General features: G+C 59.0%; 1 protein-coding gene across 1 annotated transcript in view; it reads left to right on the forward strand.

Annotated features, from left to right (window-relative positions):
* The first annotated feature begins 6 nt into the window (after positions 1-6).
* DNAH17 (dynein axonemal heavy chain 17) overlaps positions 7-13,647 on the forward strand; it is a 32,264-nt gene continuing 18,623 nt past the window's right edge. Inside the window, exons 1-38 of the mRNA XM_023938883.2 lie at positions 7-114; positions 335-690; positions 1,416-1,609; positions 1,885-2,077; positions 2,169-2,268; positions 2,346-2,431; positions 2,567-2,692; positions 2,901-3,056; positions 3,133-3,216; positions 3,567-3,734; positions 3,990-4,106; positions 4,222-4,490; positions 4,605-4,800; positions 4,898-5,044; positions 5,255-5,363; positions 5,504-5,607; positions 5,715-5,855; positions 5,981-6,124; positions 6,287-6,469; positions 6,543-6,800; positions 6,908-7,077; positions 7,312-7,534; positions 7,616-7,732; positions 7,851-7,937; positions 8,129-8,281; positions 8,644-8,892; positions 9,107-9,229; positions 9,428-9,775; positions 9,855-9,946; positions 10,083-10,209; positions 10,429-10,581; positions 10,963-11,088; positions 11,207-11,314; positions 11,425-11,556; positions 11,851-12,011; positions 12,100-12,256; positions 12,513-12,617; positions 13,068-13,225. Coding sequence (XP_023794651.2) covers positions 346-690; positions 1,416-1,609; positions 1,885-2,077; positions 2,169-2,268; positions 2,346-2,431; positions 2,567-2,692; positions 2,901-3,056; positions 3,133-3,216; positions 3,567-3,734; positions 3,990-4,106; positions 4,222-4,490; positions 4,605-4,800; positions 4,898-5,044; positions 5,255-5,363; positions 5,504-5,607; positions 5,715-5,855; positions 5,981-6,124; positions 6,287-6,469; positions 6,543-6,800; positions 6,908-7,077; positions 7,312-7,534; positions 7,616-7,732; positions 7,851-7,937; positions 8,129-8,281; positions 8,644-8,892; positions 9,107-9,229; positions 9,428-9,775; positions 9,855-9,946; positions 10,083-10,209; positions 10,429-10,581; positions 10,963-11,088; positions 11,207-11,314; positions 11,425-11,556; positions 11,851-12,011; positions 12,100-12,256; positions 12,513-12,617; positions 13,068-13,225 — 5,909 coding nt within the window. The 5' untranslated portion in view covers positions 7-114; positions 335-345. The remainder of the gene's footprint in view (positions 115-334; positions 691-1,415; positions 1,610-1,884; positions 2,078-2,168; positions 2,269-2,345; positions 2,432-2,566; positions 2,693-2,900; positions 3,057-3,132; positions 3,217-3,566; positions 3,735-3,989; positions 4,107-4,221; positions 4,491-4,604; positions 4,801-4,897; positions 5,045-5,254; positions 5,364-5,503; positions 5,608-5,714; positions 5,856-5,980; positions 6,125-6,286; positions 6,470-6,542; positions 6,801-6,907; positions 7,078-7,311; positions 7,535-7,615; positions 7,733-7,850; positions 7,938-8,128; positions 8,282-8,643; positions 8,893-9,106; positions 9,230-9,427; positions 9,776-9,854; positions 9,947-10,082; positions 10,210-10,428; positions 10,582-10,962; positions 11,089-11,206; positions 11,315-11,424; positions 11,557-11,850; positions 12,012-12,099; positions 12,257-12,512; positions 12,618-13,067; positions 13,226-13,647) is intronic.

Genomic DNA, 13,647 nt, shown 5'->3' on the forward strand with positions numbered 1-13,647 from the left:
CCGTTGGGCTGTGCCAGGGGCAGTTGGGGCCAGTTGAACTGCTGACAGTTGGGGCGCAGACAGTGCCTGGAGGCTGCTGGAGGGTTGAGGAGTGCAGAGAAGTGGCAGAGCCAGGTAAGTTTGGGGTGAGCCAGGGCAGCAGTAGGGCTGGGTGGTGATGGGGCCAGTCAGGGATGGGGTAGGCTTGGGGCCACTGGGACCAGGCAGGGATGGGACTGGCAGCTTCCCCTGAGACTGCATGTGCAGAGGGTGAGATGGGCAGTGTCAGGAGGGCAGGGTGTGGGGTCTGCACAGCCCCTGGCTGAGCAGGGTTTTGCCCACTGGACCACCCCAGGTGCTGGCACGATGGCAGGCGCAGAGGATGAGCGGATGGATCTCCTCGAGAGCTTGGCCACGGCCCTGCTGCGTGTGCGGCCGGACAAGTGGGGCAAGTTTGTGGCCAGTGAGGAGACTTCGGTCATGCTGGACAAGTTCTTCAAGCAGCCAGAAATGCTGGAGCTGGTGCTGGGGCTGAACCCTGCTGGGCAGCCCATGCCCACTACCTGCTTCCCACCTGCCCAAAAGGGCAAGGCACTCTACTGTGTGAAGAAGACGGGGCAGAACATCACCGGGGAGAACTGTCGGAGTGCTCTGCTGGTGGGAGACATTGGCCCCTCGCCCGTGGAGCAGCTCATCACTGTGCTGCTGGAAGTGAGTTGCCCATGCAGGCACAGGCTTGGGGTGAGCAGGGTGAGCTGAGCTCCCTGGGCACGCTGCTGCCCTGGCACCCTCCCCTGGCACCCTCACTGTGGGCTGCTCTAGCCAAATTTCCAGGTGGGCTCCAAAATAAACTAAAATTCACTAAATAAAACTTGTCCCAGGCCCTTGCCCTGACCTTGCACTAGCTCCCATCCTATGGAGCCCCACAAGGACAAGAGCTGTGTGTAGGTCACCAATCCTGTTTTCTTCTGTCCCCTACTGGATCACTTCCTCCCAGTTTTGCAATTTCACAAGCTCATAATAATGCCCACTTATCTCTATCCTGCAGCTGGGAAATGTCTACATGGATTTCTTTTAAACTTCCCATAAATATTCCTGCTGCCAGTGCAGAGCACCCAAATGCTGCATCAGCTCCAGCAGCCTCTACTATTCCCCCTCACTGCTGGGGGCTTTTGCTCATGTGCCAGCCCCTGACTCTGCTAGATGCATTTACTGTGCCCCTTCCAGCACTTCCCAGGCCATGAGAGCTGGAAATTCAGAGCAAAGGGCCTTTTGGTCACACTGATGAGCTAAATATCAGCAAAGCCCATCTGTGGCAAACAGAGCTGTGACTTCTGAGACTGTGTTTCAATGGCAGCGAGAGGGAGCACTGGGATCACCACTGCCCTGTGCACAGGAGGTCGTGACCAAGTGCCTGACCTAGCCCTGTCTCGCAGGTTGTGTCCCCTCTGCTCCTGAGCCACGATGAGGGGTCGGGCTGGCCCAAGACTGTGGTGGAGGACATCATGCAACAGACTCACAAGCTGCAGAACAAGATGTTCCTGATGAGTGGGAAGATACAGGGAAAGCCGCTGCTCCCACTGCCCGAGCATCTGGTCAGCTGGGAAGACTCAGGCGCAGCCCTGGACTGGTGGGTGCTGCTGGCACCACCTGGTGCCAGAAAAGCCTGGCAGGGGCCGAGGGTAGCATAAATCTCTCAGGGAGGGACGGGAGCTGGTACACTGGCTCAGTCCCTGCACAGCCCTGGGCACAGCCAACCCCTGCAGCAATGTTTGAGGGGTTCATGCCAGGCATCTGCACCAGCAGAGATGGCCACAAGCAGGCGTGACGGGCTCCCCTAGGGCTCCTGGGGCTCCCCCGGGGCAGTTCAGGGCTCCCAGAAGGCATAACCCATCTGTCTTTCAGCCTGGTGGAGCCCATAGATGGTTCAGCGCTGCACTCCATTGAGACCGTCATCATCGAGTGGTTCCAGCAAGTTGAAGAGATCTTTAGCCAGGACCCAGGGCAGCAACTACTGGAGGGGCTGCACCCCCTCCCCAGGGTCGAGTTTGATTTCTGGCAGACCAGGATGACCAACTTGGAGTGCATCAATGAGCAGGTACTGTCTCAGCCATGGTGGCCACACGTCCTCATGCTGAGCCCCCTGTGCTGAGCCCCCCATGCTGATCCTGACACCTCTTCCCTGCCAGCTGCTCTCACCCCAAGTGACAGTGCTGACCAAGATGCTGGAGAAAGCTGACAGCTGCTACTGGCCATCCTTGCAGAACATGTTCAGGGCCGTCAGTGGTGGTGAGGTCCCATGACATGGTGGTGGCTGCCTCCAGCAAGGTGTCTTCACCCCAACACAGACTTTCTCCATCTCCTAGGTCTGGAGGAAGCCAATGATGTCAGCCTCCACCTGCAGCCTCTGCAGACGCTGCTGGAGGAGATGGAGCAAGCAGATTACTCCCAGGTAAGTGACACATGGCAAAATAACCAGGCACAGCCTGGTGGCCTCATCTGGGCAGCAGCAGAGCCCCAGAGGCTCCAGGGGGGACATCCCCTGCCTCTGCCTCGGCCCCGCACTGACGAGGCTCCGCTCCCGCAGCTGCGGCCCTTCGTGCCCAAGGTGCTCTGCACTGTCTGCCTGCTCCGGGTACACTGCGTGCACTACCACTCGCCTGCCCACATAGCCCGTATCCTGCAGGAGATCTGCAACTTCTTCATCAGCCTGGTACGGCCCCAGGGCCAGCACTGACCCACCCCTGACATCTCCAGATGTGGAGAGTCCAGTAGTGGTGACGCAGAGACAGCCTAGGGCTGGGGAGAGTCGGGGGGCAGGCACAGGCTGCAGGCAACCACCAGCAAGTCTGTGGGGGTGAAGGGGGCAGGAGCAGCCTCCACGTCCTCCTGACAATGGCCCCTGCCTGTGTCTGTCCCAGAGCTATAAATTCCTGAACCCGGAGGACATGCTGAAGGGGCTGCAAGGAGAACCCCAGGAGACCCTGGAGGCACTCAAACTAACCATAGCCAACACAGAGAAGTTCTTCCAGTCCTACAACACTTACTGCTCTGAACTAATGCCCACATTGTTCCCGGTGTGTGCAGGGATGGTGCAGGAACATCTGACCCCTGCACACCAGCACCAGACTGACAGCCTCTCTCCCCTCCCAGGAGCAGCCACAGCTCTGGGAGTTTCCCCCCCCACAGATCTTTGGGAGGATGGACGCCTTCTTGCAGAGGCTCAAGACCATCAAGGTGACAGCACAGCATTTCAGGGCACAGTGCCAGCCTCAGTCAGGCCTTCCCTGCCCTGGGCATCCTGCGGTGGGAGAGGCACAGGGTGGGCACAGCCTGGGGTGGGCTGGGGCTGCTGGCACAGTGGGACATCACTGGGAGTTCATTGTCACCATTCCCAGCTGTTTCCCCTCAGCCCTGAGCCCCCAAGGCAGGATGGGCACACCCTAGGCAGGCTGGAGAGCAGTCCTGTGGGGATGCTCCTCAGGACTGCTGAGCTGGCAGCATGCAGCCCTGCACTGGTGCTGCAGCTCCTGCACCTGCAGCCTGGGACAGGGGGAACCAGGTAAAAGTGGGTTTATGCTTGCCAGGAGCTGTTCCAGGCAGCCATCGACTTTCTGAGGCTGGAGAAGACGGTGCTGGGAGGGGTGCGAGGAAACTTCCTTGTGACCTGGGTGCTGCGGATCTCTGAGGAGGTCTGTGAAGCCACCAAAGCTTTTGCTGAATGCAAATATGATCCCTTGGATCCCGATGAGGAGGTGAGCAGATGCTGGAGAGGAAATGTGATGGATGCTGGAATGGAGGTGTTATCATTGGCCAAGTGAAAAGACAAGAATCCCCTGTGAGAACATGCTGCAGAGGGACACATGGGACTGTCCCACAGCAGCACAGGGCTGGCTCTGCAGGAGGTCATGGGGCTCTGAACCCTCTGGGTACAGCAAGTCCTTCCTGAAGGATTTGGGAAGGAGGCACAGCAGCTGTGCCACTTGAAACCATTTTGCTTTCAATGGCAGCAATGGGACAAAGACTTTGAAGAGTTCCAGAAGAAGGTTGAGGATGCAAACAAGCAGCTGGCTGCCATCTTCTGCCAGGGCTTTGATGACTGTAACCGCCTGACAGCTGCTGTGAAGGTACCTGTGCCCCACCTCAGCAGCCTGGCATACAGCTCCCACAGGAGCTGGGGGTCTCGCCCATCCTGGACTGCTCCAGGGTGCAGGAACCAGTGCCTGCCTCTCTCTCCTGCAGCTGGTGCACATGTTTGCCTCCGTGCTGGAGCGACCTTTGATCAAGGCTGAGGTTTCCCCCTGCTACTTGGCCCTGCTGGGAATGTTTGAGGCCGAAGTGGAGAGCGTGAAGACACTGTATGACACCCGGTTCCTGTCCCCACCGCCCCCCAGGGGGGGCCCAGCCATCCACAAGAACATGCCACCGGTGGCCGGGCAGCTGAAGTGGTCTCTGGAGCTGCAGCAGCGGCTGGAGGGGCCACACAAGGACTTGTTGGCCATCAACCACCCGTAGGTGCAGGTCCCCCGTCATCCCCCGGGGACACAGGGCAGCAGTGGGAGGATCCAGCCTGGATGGGTCCCCTCCCAAGTCCTGCTGCAGCTGCTTTATTGTGGCTCTGACAGTGCCATGGTGGGTGCTGAGGCTGAGCTGGTGTTCGGGAAGTACGAGGAAATGATGGGGATGCTGCAACACCACAGCAAGAGCATCTATGAGGAATGGGCGAGTGGACCCGGCCAGGACTGCCACTTCAGCCTGGAGCAGCCCCTGCTCCAGAGGGACCCCGAGTCTCGCCTCCTCAGCGTCAACTTCAGCAGAAAGGTGGGTGCTGGCACGGGCAATGCCAGCCACCCCTCACTGGGTGACCCCAAGCTCTCGGGGCTGCTAACGAGCCCCTCCCGGCTCTGGTGTCGCGCAGCTCGCTGCCGTCCTGCGGGAGGTGAAGTACCTGCACATCCAGCAGCAGCCGGGCATCCCAAGCAATGCTGAGAGCCTCTTTGCCCAAAATGAGACTTTTCAAAAGATAGGAGACATCTTGGAGCTCATCGTGGGCTGGTACAATGAGGCAGGTTCTGAAGGGGAGGCAGCCCAGCTGCTTTTCCAGGCTGAAAGGGACAGGGGTGGGGGTTTGGGTACATCACTGGCACCTCAGGTCCCTGTCCACCCTGTGGCTAAGCCCAGCTGTGGCTGCTGCCACACCTCCTGCCCCACACCGCCGTGTTGGTGGGGTGGGGACCCTGCTCCTTGGTGCTCACCTGCGGGTGTGTTGACTCAGGTGAGGCAGCAGCTGATGCCGGTGGAGCAGCCGCTGCTGGCAGGGGAGCTGGAGACCCTGGATGTCCGTCTGGCCAGTGCTGAGAAGTCTCTGTTCTGGAGCAATGAAGGTACAAACCCCCACCTTGGCCATCCAAGGCTGGGAATCCTCCTTGTGCATTTTGGGGGTCCCTGGTCCCCAGCACCAACTGACCTGCCACTGCCCTGGGGGTGTCTCCACAAGGTGCTCATGTGCCCATTTCCCTCCCAGGTGTCATGGAATACATCCAGGGGATGAGGGAGACCCTGCATGACCTGCAGAGACGGGTCCAGAGAGCAAAGCTGAACCTACAGAACATCACCAAGCTGATGGAGGTAGTGTTAGCTGGCACTTCGCAAGCATCTTTGTGGGACACGTCTAGCTGGGATTATCCCTTCCCTGGCTCAGCAGAGCAGCCCCATTCATTCTCTCCTCCCTGCAGGACTGTTCAGCCACTCCCTTGTTTGGAAGAAAGGACAACAAGGAAACGGCGCTCCTGGACCTCGATGGGAAGGAACAGGCCTTAGCTCAGCGCCGCACTGTCATCGAGAGTACAGGCGAGAAGATCCAGGGGATGGTGAAGGTGAGACATGGCCCTGGAGCATTGGATGGCTCACAGGGGCAGGAGGAAGGACTTGAAACAATGTCAGGAGCCAGTGCCTGTGCTGGGTGTTCACTGACAAGCACTGGTTGGTTTTCTCGTGGCAGGAGAACGCAGATCTGTTTAAGGCTGACTTGTCCTCGCGGATCTGGCTGGCCTACGTGGGATTTTTAGACAAAATCGTGTTGGATGGGCTCTGCAACCTCGTTCACAAATCCCTGCAGCTGCTGCTCACCAACATGGACCCTGATGTAGGTCCCGGTGTTCTGGCAGCGGGTGTCCCTGTGCTGGGCTCGGGGTGTCCCTCTGCTCCTGTCGGTTTGGTCAGTGGCCAAACGTGACTGTCCCCGTGCTCCAGCAGCTTGCAGGGCTGTGGGACACGAAGCCCCACGGCAGACACTGCCCTGTTGCAGGCCCAGGTGGCCCCGCTGTTCGAGGTGCGCATGGAGCTGTCCGAGGGCCGCGTGCAGTACCAGCCCTCACTGGAGGCGGGGGCTGGCGACAGCTTCTTGGTGCTGGTGGAGGGGCTGCTCGAGGACATGGAGAAGGTGGCAGCTTCCATGCCACGGCTGCTGGAGGGGGCGGTCAGTTACAAGGTGAGTCCGTGGCAGGTGAAGGGTGAGGGTGGTGGCGTTTCCAGGCAGTCCCGAGCCCTGCCTGTCCCCTCAGACTGCGCTGGAGGAGCAGGCGGATCTGGCGAGGATGCAGGAGAAGCTGATGTCGCTGGTGGTCAGCACCATGGCAGAAGGGGAAGAATTCAGTGGCAGCTTTGAGGAGCACTCCCAGCTGTGGCAGGAGAGCCCCGAGGAGTTCCTGCAGCGCTTCCTCACCATGGGCAGTGCCCCCGCAGAGGGGGAGGAGACAGAGCCATCACCAGAGAAGCCCTTGGCACCTGGGATTCCACCCCTCCAGCTCTTTCAACAGGAGGTGTGGGATGGGTGCCTTCAGATGTGCTGGGAGCTCAGGGTGCCCTAGGGGACACTCTGTGCCCAGGGAGGTGCCATCCACAAACTGTGACCCATTCTTGTCCCCAGATTGATGCACTGGAGGCACTGCATGAAGAGGTGCTGGAGTTTGAGGAAACCAAGGTGTTTGGGGGGTGGCTGAAGAGCGACTGCCGCCCCTTCAAGAAGGCGCTGCTGGATGCCATCAAGGGCCAGAGCCTGGTGCTCCGGAAGTTCCTCGCCCAACACGTCACCAGCAGGTAACGCCTGGTCAGCCCTGGCCTAGGGACAGGGTGCTCCAAGCGAAGCCCAGCTAAGCTGTGGCACAGGCACCACTGTGTGCCAGGGCAGGGCTGACCCAGGGACACAGCCCTGAAAGGGCAGGTTCCAGATGAAGGTTCCAGGCACCTTCAGGGGTGAGTTTCTGGGGCGTCATGCCCTGCAGAGTGAGCCTAAGCCCCAGGGACACCTGGTGAGCACCACTGTCCTCTCAGTCTTCAGGAGCTGCAGGATTTCATCAAAGAGTCCACTGCCGGCTTGAGTAAACCTCTGGAGGAGGGAGACTATGAAGGACTGGTGGCAATGATGGGGCACCTGGCAAAGGTCAAGGAGAGGCAGGAGGTGACTGATGTCATGTTTGAGCCCTTGAAGGAGACAGTTGCACTGCTCAAGACTTATGGGGACAAGATGCCGGAGGAGGTCCACCTGCAGCTCAAGGTAGGCTGCTCAGGGTGTGGGGGGCTGGGCAGGGGTACTGGGGTCGGGCTGGAGACCCTACATGGTGTCTGTCCACTGCAGAAACTGCCCGAGCACTGGGACAACAACAAGAAGCTGTGCCTGCGGGTGGCGGACAACGCGGCGCCCCTGCAAGCCGCCGAGGCCGCCATCCTCCGCCAGAAGTGCGAGGACTTTGAGGTGCCTGCCTGGGGGCTGTGGGCAGGGAGACAGCTCCTCGACAGCTCTGGGAAGATTCTGCTGCTCTTCCCAACTGCCGGGTCCTGGCTGCCCCCACGAGCCCCATCCTCGCACACAGGTCCAGCAGCTCGCCTTCCGGGAGAGTTTCCAGGGAAAAGCCCCTTTCTCGTACACAGACCCAGACCCCTACAAGTCACTGAACAGGGTAAGGAAGGGGAGGACACCACTGCTGTCTCCTCTGGCACTGCCTGGCCACCCCTGACACTGCTTGCTGGGGAGGGGCAGCCACTCCAGGCTGACAGGGAGGGTCTGGCCCCGCAGCAGGGACAGAGCAGCTGCTGGAATAGAGACTGGCACACGGTCCCTGGCTGACGCCTTTTCCGTTCCTCCATCCAGCAAGATAAGCACATCGCGGCCTTGGAGAAGGAAATGGCAGCCCTGGCCACCTCAGCTGCACTGTTTGAGGTGTCGGTCCCAGAGTACAAACAGCTTAAAATGTGTCGCAAGGAGCTGCGCCTGCTGAAGGAGGTCTGGGACATGGTCACCCTGGTACGTGCTGTGGTCTGGGAGCCAGGGCAGTGCCCAACGCTGCTTCCAGGCAAGGGCTGGACAACAGGCTGCTCTTGGCTGGCATGGGCACCTAGCACAGGCACCTGGTGCAGGTACCTGCTGCCAGCTGGGCATTACCAGCCAAAGGTGCAGAGCTGCTGCAGCTTCTCAGAGAGCTCCTTGCCATCAGAGGGAGGATGAGACATGGGGTGGGTTGTTACGCTTGGAGCAGGTCTGTGTGGGTGTGCATGAGTGGGGGCCGGGTGGGCACTCAGGGCGTGCGGCACTGGGTGTGCTGCTCCTCTTCCCGGGCAGGAATGCTCCTGCTAATCACGCGCTGTGAACCTGTATCCTGGGTCCAGGTGAACTTGAGCATCGCTGCCTGGAACACAACCAGGTGGGCAGAGCTCAACGTTGAGGATATGGATATTGAGTGCAAGAAATTCGCTAAAGACATCCGGACTTTGGATAAGGAGGTGAAGAGCTGGGACGCGTTCACAGGGCTGGACAGCAGCATGAAGAACATGATCACATCCCTGCGAGCCGTGAGCGAGCTGCAGAACCCAGCCATCAGGGACCGGCACTGGCAGGAGCTTGTGCAGACAACCAAGGTGCTCCTGAGTCCTGCTGCCCATCCCTGGCCCGGGAGGCTCCCAAGACCCACACCCAGCAAGGGAAGGGTTCCATTAGGTTTAAATCTGGCCACATGCAAATATTTGTGTAGGGTCTCTAAAAGTGGGTGTTAATGAGCTCGTTTGGGTGAGCTGCTGGGCTGCCTCTCTGTGGAGGGGAGCCCATGGCCCAACCGTGCCGGTTCTGCTCCAGGTGCAATTCACCATGTCCGAGAACACCACCCTCGCGGATCTGCTGCAGCTGAACCTACACAAGTTTGAGGAGGAGGTTCGCGGCATCGTGGACAAAGCGTCAAAGGAGGCTGGGATGGAGAAGGTAAACGGGGCTCAGCTCCTCCCCTGCTTTGCTGAGACCCCAGTGTGACTCCATGGCTGTCAAGGGCTTGGGGCTGGAGTCCACAGGCAGCACACAGAGCTGGTGAAGCCCATGCCTGGAGCAGGCGCTCCTCTGTCCTCCTGCTTCCCCACAGGGGCTGGGCCCAGCACCCAGCTCATCCTTGTGCCCAAACCACAGGTGCTGAATGCCCTGGACACTACTTGGGCAACAATGGAGTTTGAGTATGAGCCCCACAGCAGGACCCAGCTCCCACTGCTGAAGATGGATGAGCTGCTCATTGAGACTCTGGAAGACAACCAAATGCAGCTGCAGAACGTGTTGGCCTCCAAGTACCGAGCCTTCTTCCTTCAGAGGGCACAGGACTGGCAGCATAAGCTGTCAACCACTGACACTGTCATCAACACCTGGTTTGAGGTGCAGAGGAAATGGAGCCACCTGGAAACAATCTTCATAGCATCTGAAGACACACGCAGTCAACTGCCAGAGGATTCGAAGAAATTTGATACCATTGACGAGGATTTCCGAGTGCGAAGCCCATTCCCCCTCTCATTTTCCCTGCAACTCTCTGCCAGTTTGGGTTGGCTGAAGTGTTTTTCCTCTTCAGGAACTAATGGCTGATGCAGTACAAACTCCCAACGTGATTGACTGCACTAACAAGCCCGGGCTGCACACCCGGCTGGAAGCGCTGCAGGACAGGTAAGGATCAAGCCATCCTGGTGAAGCATTTGGGAGGCCAAAGGAAGGGCTTCAAAAAGCATCAGCAAGACAAGGACTGAGCAAAAAGTAAAACCAGTGTATGGGGGCTAATGGCAGGTTCTCTGTTTTCTGTCAGGCTGGCGGTCTGTGAGAAGGCCTTGGCTGAATACCTTGAGACCAAAAGACTGGCATTTCCCCGCTTCTATTTTGTCTCCTCTGCGGACCTGCTGGATATTTTATCAAAGGGGACCGAGCCCCTTGAGGTATAGGCTGTGTGTGAGCATGGGGGTGAGTCCTGTGCCATTTCCCTGCAGTTGTTTGAGCAGTTTTAGAATATTTTTCACTCTTATGGGCAGAACACCATCCCTGATCCCCCTTCCTGGGGGTGCAGTGCCCAGAGAGCACCCGGGGGTAGGTCCAGTTGCTGATCACACCTCCGCACGTGACGGGGGTCCTGACGGTGGCTGTGCCTCTGCCCTCAGGTCTCCCGGCACCTGACAAAGCTGTATGACAGTTTGGCCAAGCTGGAGTTCCAGCTGGACTCAGACAAAAAGCCGCAGAAGGTGGCCCGCGGGATGTTCAGCCGGGACGGGGAGTACGTGCCCTTCGATGCAGACTGTGACCTGTCTGGCCAGGTCAGCTGAGCTTTGTGGAGACTCTGCAGGCTGAGGCGGGGGGAAGGTTGAGGATGGGGATGAGCCTTTTGCTGGTTGTGCTCTAACAGCCCGGCAGGAGTATAAATATGCAATTACAAAGATTTTTGGCCAAAAACCCCAGCAATGGCACCTGTGTTGTAGGTACAGAGCAGCACAGTCGTGTGAACCTGCTCAGCCTCACAGTCCCTCGAGGGTTGCAGGGTGGTTACCCCCGGTTGTTTGCCCTCAGACCACCCCTCTTCACATCCCATGGGCTGTGCCCTAGGGACCAGACTCTCTCCTACTGCAATGTGCAGGGAGAGGTTTGTGCAGCCTGAGTGGGCTGGGAGCTGCTGAGCTCTGCTGGATGTGACCCTGCAGGTCGAGGTCTGGCTGAACCGGCTGCTGGAGCGCATGCGCTCGACGCTGCGGAACCTCATCCCCCAGGCCCTGGGCACCTACGAGGATAAGCCACGGGAGCAGTGGGTGTTTGACTACCCAGCACAGGTGTGTGCACGGGGCCAGGCTGAGCCGGCTCTGAGAGGGACAGGGGTTAGAGAGCCCCAGGAGGCACAGCCACAGCAAATTCCTCTTTATGGCCGTGTTGCCCCGGGGTTTTCTGCAGGTCGCTCTCACGTGCACCCAGATTGCCTGGACCTCAGAGGTTGGTGTTGCCTTTTCGAGTCTGGAGAAAGGTTACGAGAATGCCCTGAAGGATTATAACAAAAAGCAGGTTGGCACCATCCACACCTCACCTGGAGCCTCTCTGCCAGGCCAGAGGTCATCAAGAAGTGGGCAAATGAGGGCATCATCTCTATGTCCATTATTTCTGTCCTTCCCCAGATCGCTCGGCTGAATGCCCTGATTTCCCTGCTCCTTGGGAACCTGAGTGCCGGAGACAGAATGAAGATCATGACAATCTGCACTATTGATGTCCACGCGAGGGATGTTGTGGCCAAAATGATCCAAACAAAGGTATTTGGTACCAGAGGGAATTTTTGCTGCACCGTCTCTCAGAACTTTGGAGCACAGGTTTCCTGTCATTCCATTACTTTTTGGCTGGGCAGCTCTGTTGGTGGGTGTGCGCTGAGCTGGGCCTCAAGGAGGGACAGTCCTCACCCACCCCAGCATGGCCCTGGGACCCCTTTGCACGCTGTCCTTGTGCTGGGAGGTGGCAAACGGTCCCGAGGCAGCGTGTGTCACCATCCCAGCGGGCCAGGGTGGGCAGTGCCAGTGCCCACCTGCCCCCCACAGCCAGCTGCTCCACAGGTGGAGAACTCCCAGGCGTTTGCCTGGCAGTCGCAGCTCCGGCACCGCTGGGATGATGGGGAGAAGCACTGCTACGCCAACATCTGCGACGCTCAGCTCCTGTACGCCTACGAGTACCTGGGGAACACCCCCCGGCTGGTGATCACCCCCCTGACAGACAGGTGGGGCTCAGCTCCCCACAGCTCCCACTGCCCTGGCACCACGGCAGTGCCACGGGCCCCGCTCAGCCCCGGTGTCCCCCCTCCACAGGTGCTACATCACCCTGACACAGTCCCTGCACCTCTACATGGGGGGGGCCCCCGCTGGCCCCGCAGGCACCGGCAAGACAGAGACCACCAAGGACCTGGGCCGGGCAGTGGGGATCATGGTCTACGTGTTCAACTGCTCCGAGCAGATGGACTACAGGGTAGGGCACGGGGCAACGGGATGGTGGCACCCAGGTGAGAACCGTGGGGTGTCCAGGACAAAGGGACCCTGGTTTGGGGTCTATGGGAGCCCAGGGGAGCCTTGGCAGAGGGGCTTTATCACCGTGGGGAATTTCCCTAGGGAAGAGCACAATCCATAAGGTAGCAGCTCTCAGCACTCAAGTTTTGTCACCAAATCCCCCATGCTGTGAGGGGTCACAGTGCCTGAGCCTGTCCTGCTGCTCTCTTTCTCTCCAGTCCTGTGGGAACATCTACAAAGGACTTGCCCAGACAGGCGCCTGGGGCTGCTTCGACGAGTTCAATCGCATTTTGGTGGAGGTGCTGTCTGTCATTGCGGTGCAGGTGCGTGCTGTCCCCACAGCCCAGTGGCACTGGGTGCCAAAGAGACTCCCCAGCTCGTGTCCTGGATGCTGCCCCAGTTAGACCTGACTCGCAGGAGTTTGCCACTGTTCTCTCCACTATATCCTGTTTGTACACAGGGTGGGGGGTGGAAGCACAGCAGTGCAGGGGATTTGGGCAGAGTTAAACCTCACAGCCCAGCTGTGTCCCATCCTGTCAGCCCCCAGCTCTGCCACCACCTGGGACAAGGAGTTGAGGTGATTAGGAAGGAGCTAGTTTAAGTCCAGCTCTCCTGCTGCTGTGGCTTCAATATTTGCTGCTGTGGCTAGGTCTCAATATTATTCCTGGCACAACCAACCCCTCAGGCTCACCTTGGGGAGCAGCTGGGGCCAGACAGAGCACGGGGCAGGGAGCTGGGAACTGCCAGCACCAACACCTCTGCTCACCTGGCAGGTAAAATGTATTCAAGATGCAATCCGTGCCAAGAAGAAAACATTCAACTTCCTTGGGGAGACCATCTCCCTGGTCCCATCGGTTGGGCTGTTCATCACCATGAACCCTGGTTATGCTGGGCGCACAGAGCTGCCTGAGAATCTAAAGGCTCTGTTCAGGTGGGTCGGTGTCACGGCAGCACTTCCCTCGGTGCTGGCACCCATGTGCCACATCCACAGTGTGACCTGAGCCAGGGGTGTTTGTGTGCACTGGTGGCCCTGCTATGAGGGAGCTCTCAGCACTGTGGGACAGCTCTGAGTCACCTGAGTGACACCTCTGTCACTCCCAGAGGTGGCCAGGCAGGGCGAGCTGGGCTGCTCAGCAAGATGAGAGGATGCTCGGGTGGGGAGTAGGACAAAAAGGTGGTGAAGCACCACCTGAAGGGGAGGCACAGATATGCTGTGGGACCCCTGTCCTTGGTGAAACTCGACCTGTGACTGCAGAAGGGCTGATGTGCCCCAGTCTGGTGGGACATGAGCTGCGCTTGGAGGAGTCTGGGAAGGAGATCCCAGCAAGTGTAACTGCAGCAACTGACTGCTCA

This window comes from Cyanistes caeruleus, chromosome 19, assembly GCF_971803275.1.
Source record: "Cyanistes caeruleus chromosome 19, bCyaCae1.hap1.1, whole genome shotgun sequence".
NCBI classification, from domain to species: Eukaryota; Metazoa; Chordata; class Aves; order Passeriformes; family Paridae; genus Cyanistes; species Cyanistes caeruleus.